This window comes from Meles meles, chromosome 18 (assembly GCF_922984935.1).
Source record: "Meles meles chromosome 18, mMelMel3.1 paternal haplotype, whole genome shotgun sequence".
Lineage (NCBI taxonomy): Eukaryota > Metazoa > Chordata > Mammalia > Carnivora > Mustelidae > Meles > Meles meles.
The window spans coordinates 58,248,492-58,273,414 of record NC_060083.1 but is presented as its reverse complement, the minus strand read 5'-3'; the positions used below and the strand labels follow the sequence as shown (position 1 = coordinate 58,273,414).

The window sequence follows — 24,923 nt, the reverse complement described above, 5'->3', positions numbered from 1 at the left end:
CTAACTGTCTCCTCCGCCTAGAGCAACAAACTTGTTTGCTTAGGGCTAGGGCTTGCCCAGGTCGCTCCCAAACCCAACCCCTTGCTTCTAAACCTCTCCTTTTTAACGGGGCCTCCATTCCCCACCCCCCAACCTGTTTTCTGCCCTGCCTTCGGGCTCCCCAGCCTCAAGCCTCCCTCTCTTCTCAAGGGCCCCGCTCCGAGCCTTTCCCCAACTTCTTCCTCCCTCCTGGAGCAGCCCCGAACCTGGCGCCGTCCAAGCCCATCCCACCCTCCCGTCCAGCCGGACACCTGCACCGCGGCTCGCTCCGGGCCGCCAGGGCCGCCGCCTCCGGCCCCTCCGCCGCCGCCGGCGCCAGCTGTCCCGCACCAGCGCCCACAGCGCGCATGCGCCCGCGCCGGGAGTCCAGCTTGCCCGTGCGCGCCCTGGGCGGGACGGAGCGCGCTGATTGGGCGCCTCGCGGAGGCGGGACCGGGATTGGGCCGGGGCGGCTGCCGTCTGCGTGGCGGAAACGGGGGAGGGGCACTCCCGGGCGCGTGCAGGAAGGGGGCCGCGGGCCGGAGGGCAAGCGGGGCAGGTCGGAAGAGGTGGCTCGCCGGGTCTGCTGGGGACTACTTCGTCGGCGGGGCGCGGGTGTGAGCTGAACCGCTCCGGGACCCCGGCGGTTGGGGCGATCGGGGAGAGCAGCCCACTTGTCCACACGGAGGGGAGGGGACTGAGAACTTAAGCCTGCCTCGCCCGGGAGCGGCCCGCTTAGACCTGGTTTGGTGGGTGGGGCGGAGAGAGGGCCGGAGTCCGGCGCCTGGGCTCGTCGCGGGGAAGAGGGGCTGGGAATGGGCTTGAAGCGGGACGGAAGGTTGATCCTGGGCTGGAGCCTCGGGACAGGGGCACGTGATGGGAGCTTTGGGGTTAAGTCTTGGCGCTTGGGTTTGAGGCTTCGTAGTTCAGCGAGTTGGGATGGAAGCTGGGATGGAAGCGGGCCACGCAGAAATGGCAGCTCAGGCTTAGTCCCTTGAGGTGCGACGCAAGGATTTTGTAATTATCTTTAACCCGCCGTCTTCCCCTTCTCGCAAGGGGTCTAGAGTCCGTGTTCTCCGCAGTGTTTGGAAAGAAAGAAGGACCAGGGTTCTTCTGACAACTTAGCTCCGGGAGGCATTTAGCGAAGTGAAGGCTCGGGGCTCCCACCCTAAGGGGAGGAAACACAGGGTCCTGACGTGTCTGCCCTCCCCTCCTGCAGGTCGCCGCCATGAGGTTAAATGAGAACACCTTGCTGCTGGGGAAGAAGGTGGTGCTGGTACCTTACACCGCAGAGCACGTGCCTAGGTAACAGTCGACCTAACGGGATGCAAACTCCTCTCCCAGGGTGTAGCAAGGAGGGTCAGCCTTCCTCATCCCAAATCCCAGAGGCTGTCTGCTCTGGGAAGCGTAAGCATTGCTGTGAGAAGTCATTACAGAAACAAGCGAGCACTGAAGGAGAGGTTGAGGACTTCAGCAACCCTCCCCTGGCTTTTCCCTTTCAGTTTCCTTTTTGGACTTTCTTCAGGGAATGACTTTATGTTAACGAAATGGGCGTAAGAAAAGAAACTGCATAATTGTAAATAAGTGACCTTTCTCTGTTGCCAGTGAATATGCTTAGTTCTTTTTTTTCTTTTTAAGATTTATTTATTTTAGAGTGGGATTAGGGAGAGCGGCAGAGGGAGAAAGAATCCTGAAGTAACCTCCCCATGGAGCAGGGAGTCAGATGCAGGGCTTGACCCCAGGGCCATGACCTGAGCCAAAGGCAGACGCTTAATGACTGAGCCACCCAGGGGCCCCGATATGCTCAGTTCTTGAAGCCATGACTGTATCTTGTCATTAAACTGAGCTGGTGGGTTGTTCTGACGTCTGCTGTTCTGAAAGGCCAGAGCTGAGTCTCGGGGTGGGACTCCTGCCAGGGCAGCTGGCAAACGTCTGGTAGGCTGGGATGGTGGTGATGTAGGAGTGTACTCTCTCCTTGTAGTTTTTCTTTTTTAAAAAGATTTATTTGAGAGAGAGAGCAAGCGTGTGCACGCAGGTGCGGGGTGGAGGGCGAATGGAGGGAAAGGGAGGAGTAGGCTCTTTGCTGAGCAGGGAGCCCTCTCAGGGCTCCATTGGGCTCTATTTCAGGATCCCAGGATCATGACCTGAGCTGAAGGCAGACACTTAACTGAGCCACCCAGGCACCCCGTAGTTTTTCTTTTTGGGGGTTCCAATCTGGCCTTTGTGGAGGCATGCCCAGCTGTCTTTACAGCTTGCCATAGACTTTCGCTCAAGAATTTGAGGAATGTTTGACTTAAGAGGACTCCTCCCGCACTGACCCCTGAGACAGGATGGGAAGCTGGACAGACAGAATGGACCCCTCCTGCTGTTCTCTTGTAAGACCAGCCTGCTTCTAGGACCTTTTTTTTTTTTTTTTTTAAAGATTTTATTATTTACTTATTTATTTGAGAGAGAGAGACAGCGAGAGAGGGAGCACAAGCAGGGGAAGTGGGAGAGGGAGAAGCAGGCTCCCCACCGAGCAGGGAGCCTAATGCGGGGCTCAGTGCCCGGACCCCTGGGATCATGACCTGAGCTGGAGGCAGACGCTTAACGACTGAGCCACCCAGGCGCCCCTGCTTCTAGGGTTTGTGCTTGTGGCCCTTTGCCTTGGCTTTTATAACCCTTTCCTTGTTTTGGGGTTTTTTTTTGACGAGAGCACGCAGGAGCGCCAAGTTGTGAGTAGTGGGAGGGGGCAGAGGGGGAGAGAGAATCCCAAGCAGTCTCCATGCCGAGCTCTGGGCCGATGCAGGGCTCCATCTCACAACCCAGAGATCGTGATCTGAGCTGAAATCAAGAGTCGGGCACTTAAGCGACTGAGCCACCTGCACGCCCCTCCTTGGATCTTTCATGAGCCCCGTGTTAGCCCTGTGGGCTGCTCCTTCCTACCATCCACTTCTTCCTCTCAGAAGATGTCAGATGAGTCAGTCCTGCATGCCCAAGGTCGTCCCTGCAGGTACCATGAGTGGATGAGATCGGAGGAGCTGCGGCGTCTGACCGCCTCGGAGCCACTGACTCTGGAGCAGGAACATTCCATGCAGCGGAGCTGGCGGGAGGACGCGGACAGTGAGGAGCCCGGGCCCTGGGCTGGGCTGGGCTGGCGGCGGGAGGGCTGGCTCCAGAGGCGAGGCGAGGTGGTCTCCGGCTTCCCTCCCTTTCTCATTCCAGCTGTCGCCTTCTGGGCCCCAGAAGCTTTGTGAAAAAAACCCTTCCTGAAAAGTCTGGAAGGTGCCAGAAACCATCCTACTCTGATGCCTGTGGAAGCCAGGCCCCATGACCGAGGCTTCTGTCTTTTCCCCGACTCACTGCATCAGACTTGGAATGATTTTGGAGGAAGTAGAGCGTGTGGGGCTCTGGCTGTACCTGGAGGCCCTGCCCCTCACGGGTCTTGCTCAAACACGGTTGTGGTTCCTGCTCTCTGAGAACACAGCTGCTGTTTGGGCTCCATTCTTTCCCGCATAAGACAAATTTAGGGCTTTGTCATCGGCTAAGGGAAGCTTGGCTCGTTTTCCTCCTGGCCCACTGTGCTCTCCGGTTCTCTGGTTTGGGTAGGAAGACTGTGGTCCCTTCGCCTCCAACGGGAGGGTTGGTGATAACCGTGTCGCGGTCTCCTCAGAATGTACGTTCATTGTGCTGGATGCAGAGAAGTGGCAGGCCCGGCCGAGCACCACCGAAGAGAGCTGCATGGCGGGAGACGTAAACCTCTTTCTCACAGATCTGGAGGACCCCTCCCTGGGGGAGATTGAGGTCATGATTGCAGGTTGGTTCTGCCTGGCTCTGCCTTCCCTCCCTTCTGGCCCGCGGAGCTGCTGCACCCTGAGCCGGCCAGGGCTGCGTAGGGTGCTCAGCGCAGTGGTCCCCCCTGGTCAGCTGCTTTATTTCTGTCTTCTGCTTAGGGGTGAATTTAACCTTTGGTTTGTGGAGTGGGGGGCGGGGAGGTGGTCTTCAGACTTCGTTCTGCCCTGTCCCTGCTGGGGGGCTGAGTGCTGAGGACCCTCCCAAAATCTTCCCATCCTGCGGGAGGAGCCCCTCTAGTCTGTGTCTTCCTTGGTTCACACTCTTCCCCCCCTGATGAGGCAGGACACTGGTTAAAGGGTCGGCTTTGGGGTCGAGTTGCTGGGAGCCCTTGGGCGAGTTATTGCGACTTCTATTTCCCTGTCTGCTCAACGGCAGTAGTAGCACCAGCCAGGCCAAGTTGAGGATGAACCAAGGTTTGGGCTGCCTCACGGCTGTGCCTACCATAGAGCCCGGCACACGCTGCCAGTGACTGCCGTTGTTTCTCCTAGAGCCCAGCTGCAGGCGCAGAGGCTTTGGCACCGAGGCTGTTCTCATGATGATGTCTTTTGGTAAGGAAGCCTCAGGGACAGCCGGGAAGTGGCCAGGCCCCAGGAGAGGGGATGGGGCACATTGGGAGGGGCCTTCCTCAGGCCTGAGGGTGGGGACCAGGTGACAGGTGCCTCCACTGCAAAGTGGGAGGGGAAGGGCAGGGGCTGAGGGGCTTGCGTCATCCTGTGGCTTGTCCCTCTTTCCCATCTTCTCTGGGAGGAGTGACCAAACTAGGTCTGACCAAATTTGAGGCTAAAATTGGGCAAGGAAATGAGCCGAGTATCCGGATGTTCCAGAAGCTTCACTTTGAGCAGGTAGGGGTGTTGCTGGTGGGAAGGTGAGGTCTGAGGCGGGTGGTGGGGCCTGGTGCTGCTGGAGCTTGTGGCTGTAGCTTAGCCCCCCCTGCTCTCTCTGGCTCACACAGGTGGCTGTGAGCAGTGTCTTCCAAGAGGTGACGCTCAGGCTGACGATGACCGAGCATGAGCGGCAGTGGCTTCTGGAGCAGACCAGCCACATGGAAGAGAGGTGCTATGGAGCTGGGTAGTCAGAGTCCCAGTGACAGCTGGCCTTGTCAGCAGCCGCCCCGGGTGAATGGGGTGCTGGGAGCACACAGAACAGCAGACCTCTGTAACAAACTGTTGGGGCTTCGGGGCGCAGTGCACCTGGCCCCACTGCGGCCTGCGACTCTCCCTGTGGGGCCGTGTGGACTCTGGGCCGGACCGGCCTTGGCCTCCCTCAGGTTGGCTGTGTGGATGAGTGACTTCGGAGACAGCCCATCCTCCTGGCCAGCCCTGGACTCGGAACCCGGAGTGGGCTGCCTGAATCCCCAGGAGATGGGAGCAGAGGCGACCGGGGGCCTGGTGAAAGGAAGGCCAGAGGCACCCTGAGGAGGCGGCCCTGGCTGGGAGTAAACCGCACTGCATGGCCCCTCGTCTGGCTTTTTCCTTGGGCCCCTGTGCAGTGAGCCTCCAGAACGCCCAGCTTGCAGCATCCAGTCTGGCGTCGTAGGGTCAGGGCTGGAGGAGCTCAGCCTGCTTTCATCCTGCAGCAGCAGACTGAGGGTGACCCCAGAAGTTTGGGAGTGAACGAGCTAGGCCCAGAACTTAGAATGTGGGCAAAACCCTTGTCCTCCCTCCTCTTTGGACCCAGGAGTGTTGCGGGTGCAGCTCCGTGTGGCTGGAGCTCCCTCTACTGGCGAACCCTGGAGCCTCTGCTGAGCTGAAGGGCTGCAGCAGGAAGCAGAAACCGCTCCACTACCTTCCCAAAGGGACCTCTTGACCTCCCCACTCTGCTCCCCGGCCTCTGGGAGCAGCTGCGCCTGACAAGTCCGCAAGGGGGCGCCAGAGGCACAGGTTTGGGATGGTGGGGGCTGCCGAGCAACAGGACACGGGACATCCCTCAACTCCCCCCGTCCCGCCATAACCTCTGGCCCCGTTGAGGCCAAACAGGTCTCAAAACGTGGCCATGGAAGAGACCATTGAGGGTACCCCATAATCTCGAGGGGAGAAAACCTTCAGATGAGTTGGAGTGAGGTTGCTGAAGGTAGCAGAGCCAGAACCATGGCTGGGGCCCTCGGCTCCCTGCCCTACCCCCCACCGCCCACAGGTGTATTCCAACACTTCTGTGTCGGTGGGAAACTAGAGTCTGACTCTGCTGAGTACAGCGGTTTGTAGTGTGTCTGGCCCCTCAGTGATGGTTCTGTTGCTGCCATCAGGGGCCCCGAGGGTCCCCTCTGCTGCCCCGTGGGAACAGTCTTCAGGCCTTGCTTACCCAGCAGGGGCTTCCACCAGGGGTCACAGGCTAGAGGCAAAGTTGGGAGGGAGTGGGCCAGGTCCAAGGCCAGGGTACTACGAAAAGGTTTTGAATGGTTTCTCTTAAGGCTGGTGGGACCCTAAACTCAGGCCAAGGCTACCAGATGCGCCCCCAGCCTTCTCTGAACCCCAGGGGCTCCCTGGGTCCTTTGGGTAGTGGTCTCCTTCAGCATGAGCTTCCCTTCAGTCCAATCACCTCCAGGCCTGGCAGCCTCAGCCCTTGCGGGCCACCCTGGCAGATGTCCAGGATGTGGCCTCAGGTGCCAGGGGTGGGAGAGACCTGGACCTCTTGAGCAGCAGGGTATTCTGCCCTTGGAAAGCCCCCTCCACCCCACCTGCCACAGAGCGCATCCCAGACAGCTGCCCTCTGATCGTGTCCACACCCAGATGAGATGAAGAGTCTGCTGCCCCTGCACCCCGGGGGGCCACGAGTGGAGAAGACTGAAGCCCCTCTCTGCCTTCTGCGTGCAGCTCCTTTGGGGCCTTCAACATTTCTGTGCTCCTGACTCAAACTGCATGAAGTCCTCGGAGCATGTGAACCTTCCCCCCCCCCCCCCCAATCCCGCTTCCTACCTGAAGGTTTGTTGGGGGTAGTGGGGGGCAGCCTTTGCATCCATTCATGAGCTGGGCAGGTCCCACTCCCATGGGTAACGGGCAGGCAGCTACGAGGCCTTGGCATACAGCTGCCCACATGGTACTACTCCCCCACCAGAGCTCCAAAGGCCTGGACTATACCACCCTCAGCCAGAGGCTGCCCTGGGGACACCCAGGCTCTAAAAGACGACACAGAGGCTGAGGCAGGATGGAAGCCAGCTGAATTTGATGGAGTTTCCTTACACTAGGGTGGCTGGGCAGGGGGTAGCCAGACCTGCCCCACGCTGCCTGGAGCTCCAGGGCAGGAATGAAGTTCAAGGCCGAGGTTGATGCTATGTCCTGGATGCAACAACCTGACAAATCATGTTAAGGAAACAGAAATCCCTCTAAATTCTGATACTGCACTCAAAAAATCAAATGAATGTAAAAAAGAGGCCCAAGCCATGGCTCTGAGAAGATGGACCCCTGTGCGTTCCAGTGTCGCCACGTCACCGGGGGTCCTCAGCAACCCCGGACTCAGTTATCACTTGGGGTTGCAAGGGAATGGGACCTCTCACCAGGTCCCCCCATCCTTGCTTGGTGTGCGTTCCAGTGATGTCCCTGGGGAGTGGCAGGGGGATGGAGCACTCCCAGAGCAGCAGGGAAGAGTCTGCTTTCTGGTCGGGCAGGATGGAAACACATTTCACCTTCCCAGAGGCAAGGGAAGAGCATAGTTCTCTAGAAAGATCAGATTCACCGATGGGGGTGGGGGTGGGGGCGGGGAGGGTGCTGGTGCTGATTTAAGTGTCGATTGGAGGAGCAGGGAGTGAGTGAGGAGGAGGGCGAGGGAGCAGGGCTGGGGCCTGGGGGCGGGCCAGGCCCTCCCAGCTTTCCTGAGCACTGGCAGGAGGATGCTCAGAGGTTGCCGAAAAGCTCGTTTTTCTTGCTCCAGTCCATCTGTGGGGCCCGCTTGCTGCTGCGCTTCTGATGGGCCCTCTCTTTGGCCACGGCCAGGGAGACGCTGAAGTCCAAGATGGGGTCAGAGGAGGAGGAGGTAGACGAGGGGGCCGTGGAGTCCTGTTTCTTGGGGCTGTCTTGGGAGTTCAGCTGCGAAGAGGAGGCGGCAGTAGAGGGAGGGAGTCAGTGCCCAGCCAGGCACCCCGGTCCTCAGCCTCAGCAAGGTGGCTCCCTTGGGGCAGTGCCCAGGGAAGCCAGGTCACAAGGACAGAACGTGTCACAGCATGTGACCTCCAAGGCAGGCTGGTGTGCCAGGAGCAAGCGTGGCCTGGGAATGGGCTTCCTGTAACCCAGGGCCACCCTCTGCCCGCCCAGCCCACAGCCTACCTCCTCACTGGTATCACTGGAGATGGATCTTGCCAGGGCTGATCTGGGGCTCTCAGAGGCCACCTCGGCCAGAGCTTCACGACTGTTCTCCTGGCACAGAGAGGAGTGGGGGTTGGCAAGGGATGAGGTGGGGAAGTCCTGAACAAGGGTGTTCCCAGGGAAGACATGTGCCGTGGTCTGAGAAGCTCCACACAAGCCTTTCCCATCGACCCAAAAGCCACACTGCCTTAGTCTGCAGGAGAGTGTAGGGGGTTGGGGGGGCTGGCTGGCCAGCCTTGGGGATTGACATTTCACATTCCTCTAAGGATCACAGGGCAGGCTGGTTCTACCACCCGAGTGGGAGGGACCACCGCGGGATTAGCTAAACTGCTCACACGCCCCCACCGCCCACAGCTCTCCCAAAGTAGCCTTCAGCGTCGACTAGCCTTTTGGGCCAGTGACCATAGAAGGGCTTCGAGGGGAGTGTGGGGACCCCGGGGGCCTCTGCCTGGCACAGGGAACTGTGTGATACTCCCTGAATTTCCTGCAGCCCACCTGTTTCCTTGGACTTGCCCCAGGAATCTTGAAACCTTAACCCCAAAGCAGCTAAGAAGGGCTTTGGAGGAATAAGAGGGATGAGAGTTCTAGGCCCACAGATGGGGTGACAGAAGGTTCAGGTGACCCAAGGCCACCCCCCCACCCCCCCTCCCACAGTAGCCCCTGGGGATGGGAACCCTCTGAGCAGGCCCTGTAGAAAAACTCCAGCTCTGTGGTCTGACTCGGAGTCAGCCTGTCCCAAAGTGAAGATCTTGGCCAAGGCTTCAGCTTGGTGCTCAGCCTCTGCCTGGGTTCCTCTGCGGCCTCAGCTGGCACCAGGCCCCACCATCTCTTCCCCAGCCTCCACGGCCTTCTCTTCCCTTCTGCCCAGGGAGGAGGGGAGGAGGGGCTTTGTTCTTCCAGCCCAGACTGGAAGTAGCAGGGCCCAGGCAGCGTGCGTCCAGACACTGAAGCTCTGTTCTTGGGGGGAAGAATGGCCTCTTCTGTACGGTGGGGAGTTGAAGGCGGGGCTTGTCACCAGGATAGCGGGCTGCGAGGGGCCCGGCCAGGCCTCTCCCTCCCGCCTAAGCGCTCCACACAGGGGCTGAGGGGGGCACCATAGCTCAGGGCTCAGGAGGGGGCCGCAACCTGAGCCCGGCTGTCCTTGTCCCAGCCATGCCGCCTTCCACCCTTCTACAGCCCCTGGCTTGCTGAGGGCCAGCGGAACATCAGGGGGTCTGCCTTTACCTTCTGAATCTCCCCGTTGGTAAAGGGCTCAGGCAAGGGACCTAGGAGAAGGAGAGAAAAAAAACAAGAAACCAGCAGAGGTGAGTCCAGAAGCTCTGGGGGATGTGGATGGAGCGGCGCCCGGAGAGGAGGAGGGGAGCTGCCGGGTTTGGCCCATAATTAGACCTTGTGCTCTACGTGAAGTGTTTGAGTCCCTTGACTGCAATCGCGCTGCAGTACGGCCGCCATCCTGGTGACCCGGCACACACAGACCGCGGGTAACAAGCTTCACAAAGCAACACACACCCTTACCACCTCGTAACGCTCTCCGGGATTTTCAAATCAATTTCATTTAAAGAAGTACGCTAGTCTTTGCCTACTAGGTTGATCTTGCGAAGCACAGGTGGGTCATGAACAATTTGGAAAAACCGCTGTTCTTAAGAGGGAGGAAATTCCAGGCTGGCTGCCTACGAATGACCTGGGAAGCTTGTCAGAAATGCAGATCCCCAGGCCTGGGCACCAGAGTGGGAAACACCCCCCAGACTCCGGGCAGCAGCTGCCTCACCTAAAAGAGAAAATCATACCCACTCCTGCTTGCCAATGTGCGGGTGAGGCGGTGCTCAGGAGGAGAGAAAACCAGCCTGGGGTCCCCCCCTTGCTGGGCCGAGGCCGGGGCCCCGCCTGGCTGTAGGTGGGACTGTTCCACCGCTGGGGCTGCTCAGCCTGCGCGGGTTTCTCCAGACTCTTCTTCACTATCAATGTGTGTCTTTCCTGGGGCCTGGACTTCAGCATACCTGACTCACCATTTCCTCCCTACTGCCACCTACCCACCCTCTTCCCACAGTGGCTGGGCACGGGATCGCTGGGACACAGGGACCCTCGCCCACTCCCCACCCCTGCCCCCGGTTGTCTCCTGTGGTCAGGGGGCAGCTGCTGGGAGGGCATTCCTCTCTGTGGGGGCAGTTACACCCAGCTGGGAGGAGTGGAGAGCAGCCTGCGACACAAACCTGGGGAGGAGATGTGCCCTCAGGCCCGAGGCTACAATCACCACAATCACCAAGATTCTCAAGGCCCATCCCACCCAGCCACAGAGATAAGGAGGAGGAATGTCTGAGGGCTGATTCCTTCGGGGTAGGTGGGGGAAGGAAGCTGGAGGCCTCAGGGGAAGGTAATTCAGCAGCTGTGCCCGCCACCGTCTTCCCTGCACCATGAGGCCCAGAGCAAGGATGGGGCTTCTCAGGGCCTCAGTTTCCCCCTCACTGAGGAAGGCCACTATCTGAGTTATCTAGCTTCTATGAACCTGGGAAACAAGGATAAGGTGGTGCCCTACGTCCCAGGCCTGGAGTCTGCTTCCACCTGACCCCTCCACCCAGAGGCGAAGTCTGTGGTAGGACCTTGAGGTGGATAGCCCCCTACAAATAAAACCCCCCGACACCTTTAGGGAGGCCCTGCCCACTGCAAAGTCCAAAGAGGTCCCACCCACCCTCCTTCGCCTTCCCCCAGGAGCCATCTCTCCAGGGAGAAAGTCCAGACCAGCGAGAAGAGCTTTACTTTAACTCCTTCCTGCCCTCGGGCAGCAGCCTGGCCCTGTTTGGCTGGGGCTTGAGCAGGGGGAGGTGCCAGGCTTGGCAGCGTGTTGGGGGGTGGGGTGGGGAGGGCAAGGGCCCGGGAACCAGGGACCAAGGAGGCACCCACTGGCGTCTAGAGCCGGTGAGCCTGAGTTTCCAAGACAACCCCGAGAGAAGGGAGGGGAGGCAGGGGGCCCCTGTCACTGGACTCTGATCTGACCAAGCAAAGCTGGAGTTAACCCTTCCCTTGCATGAGCGCTGCCTGGAAAACCTACTAGGGGTGCAGGGGCTGGGGACTGAGGCCTCCCTTCAGTGCTGAGGCCTTGGTCTGGGAATAAGTACCCCCGTCCGTCCAGTCTCCACTCCAGTCCATCCATCTACCTCCCTCATGACGGTTTAACCCTGTCCTTCTCCATCCTCAGAAACCACTGCCATCCCCGCTTCCTCTCCCGACATCAGGCCCCTCTTTTCCCCAAACTCCCCTGAGGGAGAGGGAGGAAGCTATTAAACAGGAAACTGTCCGCCCGTCAGCCAGGACACAGTGAGATCTAAAGCACGGGCCAACCACATCCCTGACCCGGGGGCTTCCGCTGCTCACCGTTCAGGTGCTCCTGAGATGGGATCACTTTGCATTTCTTGAAGAACTCATCAGTCTCCTTGTCAACCACCAGCAGCTTGGTCTCATCCCCACCAGCTTTGATGGCAGACACCACATCCCCGTGCTGCTTGCCCTCCACGCAGACCCCGTTCACCTGTTGTGGGGGCGGGGAGGGAAGGCCAGGGGTTACTGGCACAGTTTTAGGGGGGCAGGTGGAGGTGGTGTGAATGGTCCTCTTCACGTCCTCAGCCAGCTGGCAGTCTGGGGACACGATACGCCCCTTGCCTGGGAGTCCTGAACTATAAGCCAAGTGGTCCTCCCACTTGACAATCAAATGAGGAGGCAGGACACGTGAGAAAAGCCAAAGAAAATATCCAGAAAAGACTAAACAAACACAGCTGTGACAGAAGGACAGCAAAGATCGGGGAGGCCTGGGATGGGCCTGAGCGTTTCTATGTAATCGTGTCTGACTTCCCGCTCGGCCGTGGTTTGCTCACGTGTAAAATGAGAAGTCTTGGGAGAGCGGTTCTTCTAGCTCTAAGGTTCTAAGACTGAGATTCTGGGGCTTGCCTATGGCAGAGGGTTCACGTTTCCTTTCCTTCCCAGCACCACACAAAGAGTTCTGAGCACGCCTGCCACCATGGAGGCCTCAGGCAGCAGGACACTCTGCAGGTGGCCCCACGTGTCCGCTGGAAGGGCTGGGTGGAACCTGGGCTACCAAGTGTCTCTCGTGTGGAGGTAGGCAGGAAGCAGGTGCCCGGAAAGAGGCCGAGAAGCATTACCTCCACGATGCGGTCCTGAGCCCGGAGCCCTGAGGCCTCCGCAGGTGAGTCAGGGTCCACTGCCCGGATGAACTGGCCCGGCCTGGATTTGTCGCTGTGCAAGTTGAAGCCGTAGCCGTTGGCGCCCTTCTTCATGGTGCAGAGCCGAGGCCGCAGCTCCCGCTGTGGGGATAGAGGAGGATCCGTGGCCATTCGCCATCCTTTTAGGTCCCGCCCTCCTGGCCCGGTGCCTGACCCCTTCCCCTCCCCCACAAGGAACACATGGGACTAAGGCAAGTTTGCCGAGATCCCACACAGCAATCTGAGAGAATGCTGGGCTGGAACCCAGAAGACCTGGCCTTGTCACACACTGCCCGGGTGCCCCCTCCAAGCCAGTCACCTCCTTCTGGCAAATGGGAGGTGGGACCAGGTTAGCAGGAGTCCCTTCCCTTGTGACATTCTAAGGTTAATTGTGTTATTCTGATTGCTACCTTATGCCTCCCCAGTAGAAGCTCTGTCTGGCCCCCTTTGGGGCTGGGGTGCTACCACTGCCAGCCTGGCTGGTGACTGGGGGTTCTGAGCCCCTTGGTACCCAGTTCTCTGCAGCAGCCGAGACAGGGTGTTTACTGAAAGCTGGTCAGCATGTTTACAGTAAAGCCTTTCCCCATCCAAGCTGAACAGCCCAGGGAAAGGGAAGCAGGCAGCCAGATGACCCCAGACCCGGTGGGGGGTGGGGGGAAGCACAGCCAGGAGTCCTGGACAGGAGAGGGACCCCCGCCAGCAGAAGGCTGGGGGGCAAGACAGCAGCAGAACCCCAAAGACCCTGCTGAGGAAGCCTGGGGAAAGGGCCATGAGAAGCAGGGCTGGGCTGGGGGGGAGCCCAGCGTGGCTGTGGCCATGGCCCCGAGTCGGGACTGAAAGGGCCCAGGCAGGGTTCTCTCCAGCACTCAGACACTCAGCTGAGAATGGTTTTCACCATCCTTGGTCCAACTTAAGCAGCTTAGCTTAGACGCTGCAGCCCTCGGAGCCAGGGTCCGTGTGGTTTACACAGTGGACGGGATCCGGGTGTGCACGGGCCAAGCAACCGAAACTTCGGCCAGAAGCTCGAGCCCAAGGCCTGACTTGCGGGTCCCTCTCCCTCTCCTTCCAGGCCTGGAGCTGCAGCAGCCAGCCTGCTAGCACCCAGTGACCCCCCAGGCCACCAGGTCACGAGCAGAGGCCGGAGTCAAGGCCCCGGCCCCCGTGTCTGCTTCCCCACCTACTAGCTAGCTGTGTGACCCGGGGCAAGTAATTTCCTTCTTGCGCCTCGGGTTCCTCATTTATAGGGTGCCAGGGTCGCTGGGAGGCCGAGTGAGAGAATTCACACAGGTGGGAACGCTTGGCAACTTCAAAATCCCTGTGCCCCAGCAGACTTTCCCAGCGCTGGGCACCCTGCTGATGAGTCACATTAAGCCGGAAAGGGAGATTCTGGGGGGTAGGGTGTGGGCCAGGCTGCTCTGAGTCGCCAGTCCCCAGCTGGGAGTAGGGCTGGCCAGGGAGGCAGGGAAGGAGAGGAGGGCTTAGGGGCCTCCTGCCCCAACTTGCCAGTCCCAGCAGGCAGCTGCCATTGGGGCTCCCCACCCCTTCACTCTCATGGGGGGCAGGGGTGGCCGGAGAGTGACTTTGCCTTCCTTTAACTGCCCGGGCAGGTCTTTCTGTGTTTCAGGATGTTGGTGGGGTGTGTGGAGAGGAAGACAGGAAGGAGGGGTGATGGCTGGACCCGTATTTCACCCTGATCTGGGCCACAGGCTGTAGGCCCTTCCCTGGTTTCTCCTTCAGGCTCCCCTCATCCCACATAGTAGCAAAGCCAGAGAAGCAGGCATTAAAAAGGCGGGGGGGGGGGGAGGCAGAGGGGAGCCCCAGTGGTTGCAAAGCATCTTCTCCCCAACTCTCCCTATCAACAGGGTACAATTCCGGGAGGGGCCCCCTCCTCCCCGCAGCCGCTTATCCCCTGGCAGCCCCCACAGGATCGTGGTTGAGTAAGTGAGGCTCTTCTCTCCTCTAGCTAATCCCTCCACAAAGCTTGCCAGCCCAGCCCTCCCCCAGGCCCAGGTGAGCAGGAACAGGTCTGACCAGTTACCGCCAGCGGGCAGGCTCAGCTTTCTGCCCCAGCCAGGCAGAGCCCGCAATCACCCTGAGAAAGTGGGGAGGAGAACTGTGCAGCTCCGCGTCCCCGCTCCTCCCCTCCCTCCTCTCATTCCAAAGAGTCTTCTTTCTTTCCGTCCTTCCCATGGCCACCCGGCTGGGGCCAGGCACCCCCATTCTCAAGGCCGGGAAACTGAGAGTCCAGATGTTAAGCCCACAGCCCGATGTCACCCAGCGAGCCACACAGTGGAGGGGCCAGAGCTCTCACAAGGTCTCTGACATGGACCCCGTGTCCCTCCCACCATCCACGGGCTGGCTCCGAAGGACCCAAGTCCAGACTGGGAGGTGGCCTCAGCAGGAGTCATAAACATGGGCTGCTCTCCCACCGCGGCGCAGGCTCTGCTGGGAGGCAGCCGGCCGCTGATGAAACCACAGCCTTCCTTCCGGGTGCTCAAGGCCTCTTGCGGCCACAGCTCCCGCCCGAGCTTGGGATAAGCAATGCAGCAGTGGGCAGGCATGGGCTGGGGCAGCCTAGCGGTTCAGGGAGAGCTCCTGGCCAGCAGGGTGGCCCGGCCTGGGGCTCAGGGCTACAGCCTTTTCTTCCTGATCCCCCACGTGGGCACGTTTCCAGGAGCCCCGTCACTAAGGCCGGAGTGCCTGCTTTGAACCTCACTCCCCTCCACCAGTCCCAACCGTGGGATTGGAGGAAATGGGGCTCAGCTCCCCCACTGCTCCCTTTCCCTGGTACTGGGACCTGCTCCATGACCCTCTGGCGGTGTCTGAACAGGGGGACAGGAAGCTCCAGGTGGTTTTCTGACTGTTCAGACACCTATAGGGCCCCATCCAGCTCCCTCCTTCCCAAGGGAGGTGAGGGGGGTCATTCTTCCAGGAGACCAGGCTGTTTTTCTCCACCCCTCCCCCAGCTGTCTCCAGGAGGTGTCTCTGCCAGTCAGCCCATCAAAGCAGCCCATCCCAGCAGACCAGGGTGGAGGCTGTCCCTGTGGGGGTGGGGGGGGGCAGCCTCCCTGAGGATCTGGTGGGAAGGGGGCAGGGACCCCGGCAGAGCCTGGCCATTGCTGCTCCTGGGCCTGCACCCCCAGAGCTGAAGCAGGACCTGGGTTCTGCCTCTGGGGAAAAGGGGGCAGCTGGAAAGTCCAGCCTATCTTGATCCTGGTTGTGTGGCCCCCAGGGGCTCAGGAGGGGTCCAAGAGCTGGGGGTGGGGAGGGGACTTCAAGGGGAGCATGGCCTCAGAGCGTTCAGAGTGCCAGGTAGGGATCCCAGAGAGACGACAGGTCAGCAGCAGAAATCGGGACCTGCTCATGAGGAGCCCCGGGGGGAGACTCGGAAGCAAGAGGAAAGAACAAGAGGCAACGGTGGTCAAAGGACAGTGCAGATGAGCTGGGGTGACTGGGGGGCGGGACTGAGTCTCCCAGGCAACACCAGACAAGTTTTCCTGAAAAGATCTTGCCAGGACAGCTGCCTTCAGACTCTTCTCCTGGAACCTCTTCCCACCCTCAGGTTGGCAGGCTGTCCCAAATCCTGTCACAGGCCCCGTGGCCATCCCCTCCATTCCCCCTTCTCTCCCAGGGAGCCCAGCCTGGCCCCAAGTGGCCGCCCAATCACCTCCACCCACGCAGCCCAGGGAGCGGACGCCGGGCACGGAATTCAATAGGCGCCACCAGCAACCACCTGGAAAGCCGAGGAAAGTCGATACCCTAATCCCAGTGCCCGTCTCTGGGGAGCAGGCCCAGGGCCGCTCCCTGTTCCTCCTCGGGGAGGGCTGCTGGGGGCCAACGCCCCACTGGGCCCGGCCCGTCCCTGGCCGGTGTCATGGTGATGGGCCCTATAGAAAACAGCCAGGCTCCTTCCAGAAGGCTGGGCAGCTCTGAGCCCCAGAAGGAATGGGCTGTTAGAGCCGGAAGACCCCCAGGGTGGTTAGGGGAACAACAGAGGACCCTCACCTCCCAAGACTGTCCCTCCCCCAACACAGTCCAGCCTAGCCCAGCCTAGGGCTCTTGTTTACTCAGATAAGATTGAAGCTGCTGCCCCAGGGACATCAGCCCCAACAACAAGGGGACAGGGGAGTGGGCAGGAGCCCTGGTGCTTCTGGCAGGGGTGGGACAGGGGGGACGCTGGCGATTGGGAACAGCACAGCCGCTGCCCTGGGAGGCAGGTCGGTGGTTCCACAGAACTCTAGAGACACAAGCTTGGGTCTGGTGCCAGCTCTTCAAGGAAGCCATGATGGATGGCGAGAGCTGGCCTAGCCTGAGGGTGACATGTGACTGGGCAGCAAGGGGGCACTGTCCTCAGGGTAGGTTGGGAAGTGACCAGGAGCTCAGACCGCTGGCCAGTGGCCAGAGCTCGAGGCTAGAGGCATCCTCTCCTCACCGAGGTACAGAAAAGGCTCGGCGGCCACTGACCCGTGCCCACAGGACCTTCCCCACCCAGATGTGTGCAGACAGGGCTGCTGGCCATCTTCGTTTGTGAAAACAGAGCTGCTCGAGCCCTTCATCTTGGCCTTCCTGTTTCTCAGTGGGACCGCCCCCCTCAGGAGCCCAGCGGGGTGATCTGGGTGGACTGGGTGAGCTCTGGGAGGGAGACCTATGGTAGAGTGGGAGCTGCTTCTCCCCGGCCCCGTGCAGGGGCCCTGCGCCAGCTTCTCTTCTCCCGGTGCTGGCCAGAGACCCGCCCGAAGGAGTTTGGCTCAGGTCTCCCCAGGGCTGGGCAAGCCTGGGACGGAGCAGGCTGGTACGTGGGCTGCTGCCTGGCTGGACTCCCTCCAGGCTGGCCGCCCCATGCCCGCCGGCTCCGCAGGCACTGTACCCCATCCCCCCTTCTTCCTCACCCTCCTTCCCAGAAGTCACTGGATCTAAGGGCCCGTCCTGAAGGGACAAAGACCTTCAGAAAGCTTGTGTAATGCGGCTCTATTAAAATAACAAATAGAAGCTACTGTTTACTGAGCACGTACTGTGGGCCAAGGGCCACACCGCGATTTTATGTACATTTTCTCATTCAAACCTAATTCTAATCCTGTGAGGAAGGTATTACTGCCCTTGTTCCCAGATGAGGGAACTCAGGTTCAAAAAGGTCACATCAACCGCTCAAGTACACAGAGGACAAGTACACAGAGGACGGGAGGAGAAGGCAGGCTCTGAACTCAGATGGGGAACAGCACGTCCAATAGGAACACAATATTGGTCAGGGAGGCAAATTAAAATTTCCCAGTAGTCACACTGAAGTAAAAAAAAGAATTAGAAATTAATTACAATGACTTTATCTCACATAATATGCCCTGAACTGCTATCATTTCAACATGTAATCCACTTCAAAATTATTAACAGCATATTTTATGTCTTTTGGGTTGTAAGAAGCCTTCAAAATCTGGCATGCAGGGGCGCCTGGGTGGCTCAGTGGGTTAAGCCGCTGCCTTTGGCTCAGGTCATGATCTCAGGGTCCTGGGATCGAGTCCCGCATCGGGCTCTCTGCTCAGCGGGGAGCCTGCTTCCCTCTCTCTCTCTCTCTGCCTGCCTCTCTGTCTACTTGTGATCTCTGTCAAATAAATAAATAAAATCTTTAAAAAAAAAAAAATCTGGCGTGCATTTCTAACTTCCAACACATCTCAAATGGGAGCAGCACAGTTCAAGGGCTAAGAGCCACACACGGCCAGTGGCTGCCACCAGGGTCTGCTGATATTCTAGAAGTCTTACTCTCAACCATCAGGCTGTCAGCCCCCCAATTTTTAAAAAAATTTATTTATTGGGGGGGCGCATGCACAAGTTGGGTAAGGGAGCGAGGGAGAGCAAGAATCTCGAACAGACTGTGCTGAGTACGGATCCCACCCCAAGGGCTCTATCCCAAGACCCTGAGATTGTGACCAGCGTGGAAAATCACGAGTGGGGTACTCAACCGACCGAGACACTCAGGTGCCACCCTCAAACACATTTCTACATCACCCCCCAACACACACTCACACACTTGAATTGGGCATAACCTTTTAACACACCCAGGAGGGCAGGATCCTTTGACTCTGAAGTCAGAGTTCTAGCCCCCCACAACACAGTAATGAGGGTGTGGCCCTTTTCTAGGACACAGGAACCTAAACATTGCTCAGAGGGCTGCGGACATGGTGAGCTGTCCTACACTTCAGGGTTGAGGCAAGGCCAAGGCCAACAGGTCAAGGTTGGCCTTGGGCCGTGGGGCGGGAAGGGGGGTTTGCTGCAGGGAAGCCCCAGAGCCAGCAAGGATGGGTTCTTAGGACTGGGGGTGGGGTGGGGTAAGGTAGGTAGAGACTTGGTGGGCGGTATCTGGATCCCAGCCCATCACAGAGAAGGGTGGGGCCAGGAGCCAGGCCATTTCTGCGCTCTGACACATTTTCCTGGTGATGCCGCAAAGGACACCCCCAGAGACAGAAGCTACCCGGACCCCTCCTTGCAAGGAGCTGGTGCAAGCAACCTGAATGTATTCCACTCACTGTGATGGCTATTATGTCGCCCAGAATGCGGTGGGCAGAGAGCCCCAGCTGGACAGTCGGGCCCTCAAGTACAACCCAACTGCGTGGCTGAGTGGTTATGCAGGCACTGGAGTCAGAGAGACTTGGGGTAACACCCCCGTCCACACGGGAAGAGCCCTGAGGCTGCCCACCTGAACTGACCAAGACTCCGTTTCCACGAGGACATGGGGGCCAGTATCTGCCTCATGCCGTAGTTTTGTAGATTGAATGACATAAGGCATATTATTTTTTTATTTTTTTTAAAGATTTATTTATCTGAGAGAGAGAGAGAGAGATTTGGGGCTTTGATCTCACCACCCTGGGCGGCAATCAAGATTCTGATGTTTGATTTGCATCCGAGTGGATGAGCCATGAGGACAGAGGGAGCCACGCAGGCGCCCCGACACAACGCATGTCTAGTACACAGCACACCGCCAGACACTAGTAACCATTACCATTTACTGAGCAACTACTATCCGCTCACAAAATGGAGACACTAAGACCTAACTTGCATGGCTGTCATAGGGGAACCGTGGAAATCCGTCAGCATCTTTAGGGCACAAGGCTGCACTGGAATTGAATTTCCTTCCCCGCGGGGCTGACTCCATCTCAGAGCAGCAAAAAGCAGAGCATCTCATACCGGCCTTGAGGACTCTGGCTTCTGCCTGTAGAAGGCCCGCATCTCTAATTCCTAAGGGGTCCCCCACCTCCCCAGAGCCCCGTGGGATGGGAACTCTGGAGAGGAAGAGAACGGCCCACATCTAGACATAACGGGAGCGTGCCCCAGTCTGTCTCCAAGAGAATTATCTCCAGAATTACTGATTTAACTCTATAGGAACCTGAAGGTAGGAACCAGGAGAGAAGAAATCCCAAATCTGTGGCTTCAGAGAAGGAACCACACTCACACTATCACATACTCTATTTCAAATCCAAACATCCTACAGCTCCGACTCTCTGTTCTGCCCTCCCAAACTCCAACCTGCCCGTGGGGAACGGCCCACCTATCCTGGGGAGGAGGCCGGCAGGCTGCCAGTGAATTGTGCCCACCCACTCACCCACCCTGCTGCCTGGGATGCCCGCACTATTCCTTTTTTCTTTCATTTAAATTTTATTTTTTTTTTAAAGATTTTATTTATTTGAGAGTGAGTGAGTATGAGTGACCTGGGTAGGGGGGATCAGAGGGAGAGGGAGAAGCAGACTCCCCACTGAGTGAGAAGCCCGATGCGGGGCTCGAGGCTCCATCCCAGGACCATGACATGAGCTGAAGGCAGTCACTCAACTGACTGAACCATCTAGGTGCCCCGAATTTATTAAGCAGGCTTTGTGCCCAGCGTGGGGATCAAACTCGTGACTCCAAGTCCAAGAGTCACAAGCTCCACGGACTGAGCCAGCCAGGGACCCCAGCCTGCGCTGTTTCTGCCTCTGGCATCAGGGTCAGTCAGGTCTGGCAAGAATGCACCTCAAGCCAGGCACTGACACACACCCCTGTCATCCCATCGAACTCCCCCAAAACCCTGCAAGGTGGGGTTCTGGTGTTCCCATTTCACAGGAAGTAGAAGCTGAGATTTCAGGGGACAATGGACAATTTTACCTCTCTAGGCCCCAAAGGGAAGCTGCTAGGAGGCAAGAAAGGAGTAGGTAGGTTCTGTCTGGAATTTCAATCTCTGGGGGTGTTGGACCAAGATGAATTAGGAGAAAGGTGCCTGATGGCTACTATGCACTCGTTCATTCAAAAATTATGTGAGCCCCTCCCTGCTCTGCGCCAGGCATAGCACCGGGGATATAAACACAAAGCAGCCACAACCTTCACCCTCCTCACCATTTGCAGTGAGTCAAGATCATGAACAGGTGATTTGATTGCTGCATACTCATAGCCATAAAAGATGCAGAGGACAGGGAGGAGGAGGAGAGCGAAGAAAAAAGCTCGTTCTGCCTGCGGGGTCGAGGAAAGGCTCTGTGGGCTGTGAACGGTTTTGCAGTGTGCCTCATGGAGAAGGGAACTGACAGGTTCCCAGACTGAAGGGTCTTGTTGGGCTGCCAGACTGGGAAAGGCTGTGGAGCACCTTCTGATTATTCCAGAACACTGGCCTTCAGACCGGGCATTCAGACAGCACCAGGCTGGGACATGGGAGCACTTGCCCGAGGAGGAGCAGGTCCAGGCCTGGGGGCCCAAGGGTGGGCACGTAACAATCACTGTGAAATACTTACCAATTCAAATACCAATATTCGCTGAGCGGTTCCAGGCCAGGCATGGAGCTACGGCCTTTAGGGACCTCCCCATGTAACCCCCACCCAGTGTGGCCGCCCCTACGCTCCCGACTTACACAGGAGGAGACAGAGGCCTAGGAGGTTAAGTCACCTTGGGTCGAGGTAGCTCAGGCCTGGGGCCCATCAGCACGGGAGGGGAGGGGGTGGCTGTGAGCAGGGGTGCTGCTGCTCCTCCCTCGGAAGGGGTGGGGAAAGCCACCTACGGAGCAGGTGGGCACAGCTGCAAATCCCTCCCCCTCCTCCTCGGACAGTACTACAAGCATCCCACAGCCTCTGCCTGTAGGATTCTCCACCCAGGGTGGGCTTCCCAATGAGATGTTACCTGCCACCTAATCTCTGAGGGGCACTTGTCCACCAAACGCTTTTTCCACGTGTTAGAACCAATGAAGATACTGTAACGGTCCCCACTTTGCAAAACAATTCAGGCTAAAACTAATTAGTAAAACTCAAATTCCTTCTATGAGATGGCTTTTAGGAAAAATGTCAGTTTTACTGTGTTTACTGACTTTTTTTTTTTTTGCAATGACAGGGCAGGTCACCTGCATGGCCACCGCCCCAGATTCCATGGGCATTTCCTACCAGAGGGACTGGCACAAATGCCCGAGCAGAAGGTGCTCAATTCGGCATCCACCTGGGGCTCAAGTACTTCCCACTATCCGTAAAATCCTAGAGGAAATAGGGGTCACTGTATGGTAACACTCCCCATTTTATAGTGGGAGAACCAAGGCTCAGAGAAGTTCTGTGACTTGCCTGTGGACCTGAAACCCCAAGAGGCATGGTGATGGTGTCCCCAGGACCAGCTGGAGGGTATCCTCCTCCCTTCTCCTGGCCTGAGAAGTTTGTGCAAACACAGATGTCCCATCACCAGCCGGGGGAATCCGATTCTGCGGTCACGCAGAAGGCAGAAAGTCAAGCTCCACTGCTTTTCCAGATGGTATGGTGGGAGAGCACAGGCTGGGTCAGGCCACCGTGCCCCTGGCATCCTCCAACTCCCCTCGGACCCTTCCTCACCCAGCAGCAAAAAGACCAAAAAAACACAAAAACAAAACCCAAAACCACACCAATCAAAAAAACCCCCACAAAAAACCAAAAGGGCAAGGGGAGGAGCTGAACACAGCGGCATCTCGGCGGGGGATGGGGAGTGGGGAGGTGGTTACTTGTGCCAGTGCCGAAGTCCAAAAAGAAAAAAAGAGAGGGAAAGGCAAAGTGCTACACTCAGCTCAGCACAAAGTTCAAACGAGATCCTGCCTGGGTTCAGAGGTCATGGTTTCCAACTCCCTGGTGTCAAACCCCTGCCAGGGATGCCCCGGCCCCTCCCCCATCCGTGCCAACGCCAGCTTGGCAGTGGCAGGAAGTGGGAGCCCGGCGGCCCTGGTATTGCCCGCGCCCAGCTCTGGCTGGACAGAGCTCCTGGCGACCTCACTTTCTTCACTTCCACCAAACCAGCTGGTCCTCTGGGGCTCCACCTTCTACCTTAAAGCTGAAGGGTGCCTTTTCTCTGTCCAGAGAGGCTTCTGCTGGCATCATGGACGCTCCTGCCACACGCTGCCACCAGGTGGAGAGCTGGCCCAAGCCAACGGGGCCCTGGGAGGCGCAGGCTCTGCTCCTCCCCCCACCCGTCTGCACCCTACGGCCTCCCCCTCCTTCGCTCTCTGGGGACACAAGGCTCTCATCACAACTCCTGTTTTGCTACTGCCCCTCCTGCAGCTGATCCAAACTGGGATCGTTTGGGGAAACACCAAGATGGGCAAAAAGCAACCAGTCAGCCTGGCGTCCAGGGGACTGAAGTGAGACAGGTAATGACAGGCAAGACCCCCTGTCCCTGATGAGTTCTGCTGGCTTCCGCAGGGCCCTGCCACACCAGGCTACTCTCTCCCCACCTTCCTCCCAGCCCTTTCTTTTCCTCCGAAGTCCTCTCCTCCCGTTCCCAGATACGAGCCAGCTTACGCCTCACATTCCTGAGACTCATAAATCCTCCCGGTGGCAGAGTCGCCACCACCCCCGCAGACGCCTCTGCACCTCCTCCCCGGACCCCACCCCCACACATCGCCCAGAGCCGGTGGGGCTCCCTCTCCTTAAGAGTCACACCGTACTTCGGGAGAATGAAGTCCCGCCAGGCTGAGGTTAATGATACACGCACCCGCCCGCGGGGGTGGGGCGCTGCCTGGAGAACCCTGTCGGCGACCCCTCCCCTCCTGCTGTTGCGGGGGCTCCGCACAGAATTGGGAGTTGCCCTCTCTCACTCCCGCTCCCAAAAGCCAAGAGACAAGCAGTGCAGGTGGCAAGGCGCTCAGGGTCCTAGCCCAGTCTGGGAGGGGGCGTGGGGGTAACGGGACGCAGCCCCAAGCCAGTGCGACCTGTCGGGAGGCGGAAGCAGTCTCCCCCTCGAGGATCTAGCTTCTGAAAGAGGAGGCAGGCGCGCGGTTGGACGTCCGAGGGGCGGCTGGGTCTCCTCTCGCTTCCCCCTCACACCCCCTTCCAGTCGCCGCCGGCTTAGGGCCCACACATACCCGCTCTGGATGGCTCTTTTCGGTTTCGCGCGGCTCCGGCGCGGCGGCCTGCGGCTCATTTTCGCCACCAGCCTCCTGCGGCTCGGTAGCGGCCGGGGGCTCGGCCTGCCCGGACCCGTCCTGGGCGTGCAGCAACTCCTCCCGGACCTGGACACCCAGCTTCTGCAGCCGCTCGTCCGTCTCGGGGTCGACCACCAGCAGGCGCACTGCGTTGAGCGCCGCGCGGATGCGGCTCACCACCTGCTGGTGGGTCTCCTTCTCGACGTTCTCGCCGTTCACCTCCACCAGCCGGTCTCCCGCCAGCAGCCCCGCCTTCTCGGCTGGTGAACCGGGCTCCACCAGCCTGATGAACTGGCCCAGCTTGCCCTTCTCCCCGTGCAGGTGGAAGCCGTAGCCGTTCGGGCCCTTCTCCAGACAGCAGAGCCGGGGCAGGGGCGCCCCGGCAGCCGCGTCCGCGCTCATCTCGCTCTGCGACGGCTCAGTGGTGCGACTTGGGGTCCCGTGGGGAGCCGGAGGCGGGACGGCCCAAACCTCCCCGCCCTTCGGACCGGCAGGCGGGAGGAAGCACTGCAGAGAACCCCCGCGCTGCCGGGTAGGCTGAGCGAACAGGTGTGCGGCGAACTGCGGCCGCGAAGCGCGAGGAGCCCCAGCCGGAAAGCGCGAACCAATCCCCACCCAGCGCGGCGACTGAGCGCTCCCGACTCTGCGCCAGCCCCTTATTGCGGGGGCGGAGCCGCACCGAAGGTGTGGACATCGCGGCCCAATCAGAGACCACGGGCCGGGGCGCTCGGGCCGGGTGAACGACGCCGGCCAATGGGAACGCGCGGGGGCGGGGTCCTGTGCTCGGCGCGGCGCCCCGCGGCGCGAGAAGAAAGAGGGCTCAGGAAGTGGAAGTGTTTGTTACCAAGTGGCCGAAGTTGAGGCGGGGGGCGGGGCGAGTTCCCGGTACTGGGCGGAGGGGCCCTGAGACTTCTGGTTTTCTCTCGGGTTGGCGGAGATTGAGGCCGGCCAACCCACGGATAAAGGACTCTTAACGTTTTAACAACCTTTAGCTAAATCCTCTTGTGTACTCCAGTGCGGGGTAGGGAGTGGGGAGCGGCTGTTGCCGGGGAAACCGCTCCAGCTCCGGGGCGGTGGGGTCCCAGAAGCTACGTCCACCTCCAACCCAATAAGGTTGTTTGAATAACGATACTTTCCCGTGCGTGGGTTTTGCGTTGTCCAAGGACGCACGCTTACAGGGGTGCGGGCTCTCAT

At 59.2% G+C, this 24,923-nt stretch overlaps 3 protein-coding genes across 12 annotated transcripts in view; 1 reads left to right on the top strand and 2 right to left on the bottom strand.

The window, feature by feature from the left end:
- TMEM104 (transmembrane protein 104) overlaps positions 1 to 345 on the bottom strand; it is a 54,086-nt gene extending 53,741 nt beyond the window's left edge. For both annotated transcript variants that reach the window (XM_045985330.1, XM_045985331.1), the window contains exon 1: positions 291 to 345. The gene's annotated coding sequence lies outside the window, so the exon portion shown is untranslated. The remainder of the gene's footprint in view (positions 1 to 290) is intronic.
- A 172-nt stretch (positions 346 to 517) lies between these two features.
- Positions 518 to 6,848, top strand: NAT9 (N-acetyltransferase 9 (putative)). 8 transcript variants are annotated; one of them, XM_045985329.1, is made up of 7 exons: positions 518 to 635; positions 1,238 to 1,323; positions 3,011 to 3,120; positions 3,671 to 3,814; positions 4,341 to 4,400; positions 4,600 to 4,694; positions 4,805 to 6,848. In XM_045985329.1, the coding sequence occupies exons 2-7, from the start codon at positions 1,247 to 1,249 to the stop codon at positions 4,922 to 4,924; spliced, it is 606 nt and encodes a 201-aa protein (XP_045841285.1). In that variant the 5' UTR covers positions 518 to 635; positions 1,238 to 1,246; the 3' UTR covers positions 4,925 to 6,848. The 8 variants fall into 8 exon arrangements, with proteins under 8 accessions (XP_045841285.1, XP_045841277.1, XP_045841278.1 ...); XM_045985321.1 differs by having other exon boundaries at positions 547 to 751; positions 1,237 to 1,323; XM_045985322.1 differs by having other exon boundaries at positions 547 to 767.
- Positions 6,849 to 6,989: 141 nt separating this feature from the next.
- SLC9A3R1 (SLC9A3 regulator 1) lies at positions 6,990 to 24,358 on the bottom strand. 2 transcript variants are annotated; one of them, XM_045985312.1, is made up of 7 exons: positions 23,670 to 24,357; positions 16,731 to 16,736; positions 12,299 to 12,454; positions 11,517 to 11,670; positions 9,372 to 9,412; positions 8,109 to 8,198; positions 6,990 to 7,871 (listed from the first exon to the last, which is right to left on the bottom strand). In XM_045985312.1, exons 1-7 carry the CDS (start codon positions 24,129 to 24,131, stop codon positions 7,680 to 7,682), a joined length of 1,101 nt encoding a protein of 366 aa, XP_045841268.1. In that variant the 5' UTR covers positions 24,132 to 24,357; the 3' UTR covers positions 6,990 to 7,679. The 2 variants fall into 2 exon arrangements, with proteins under 2 accessions (XP_045841268.1, XP_045841269.1); XM_045985313.1 differs by lacking the exon at positions 16,731 to 16,736 and having other exon boundaries at positions 12,299 to 12,460; positions 23,670 to 24,358.
- Positions 24,359 to 24,923: the final 565 nt, after the last annotated feature.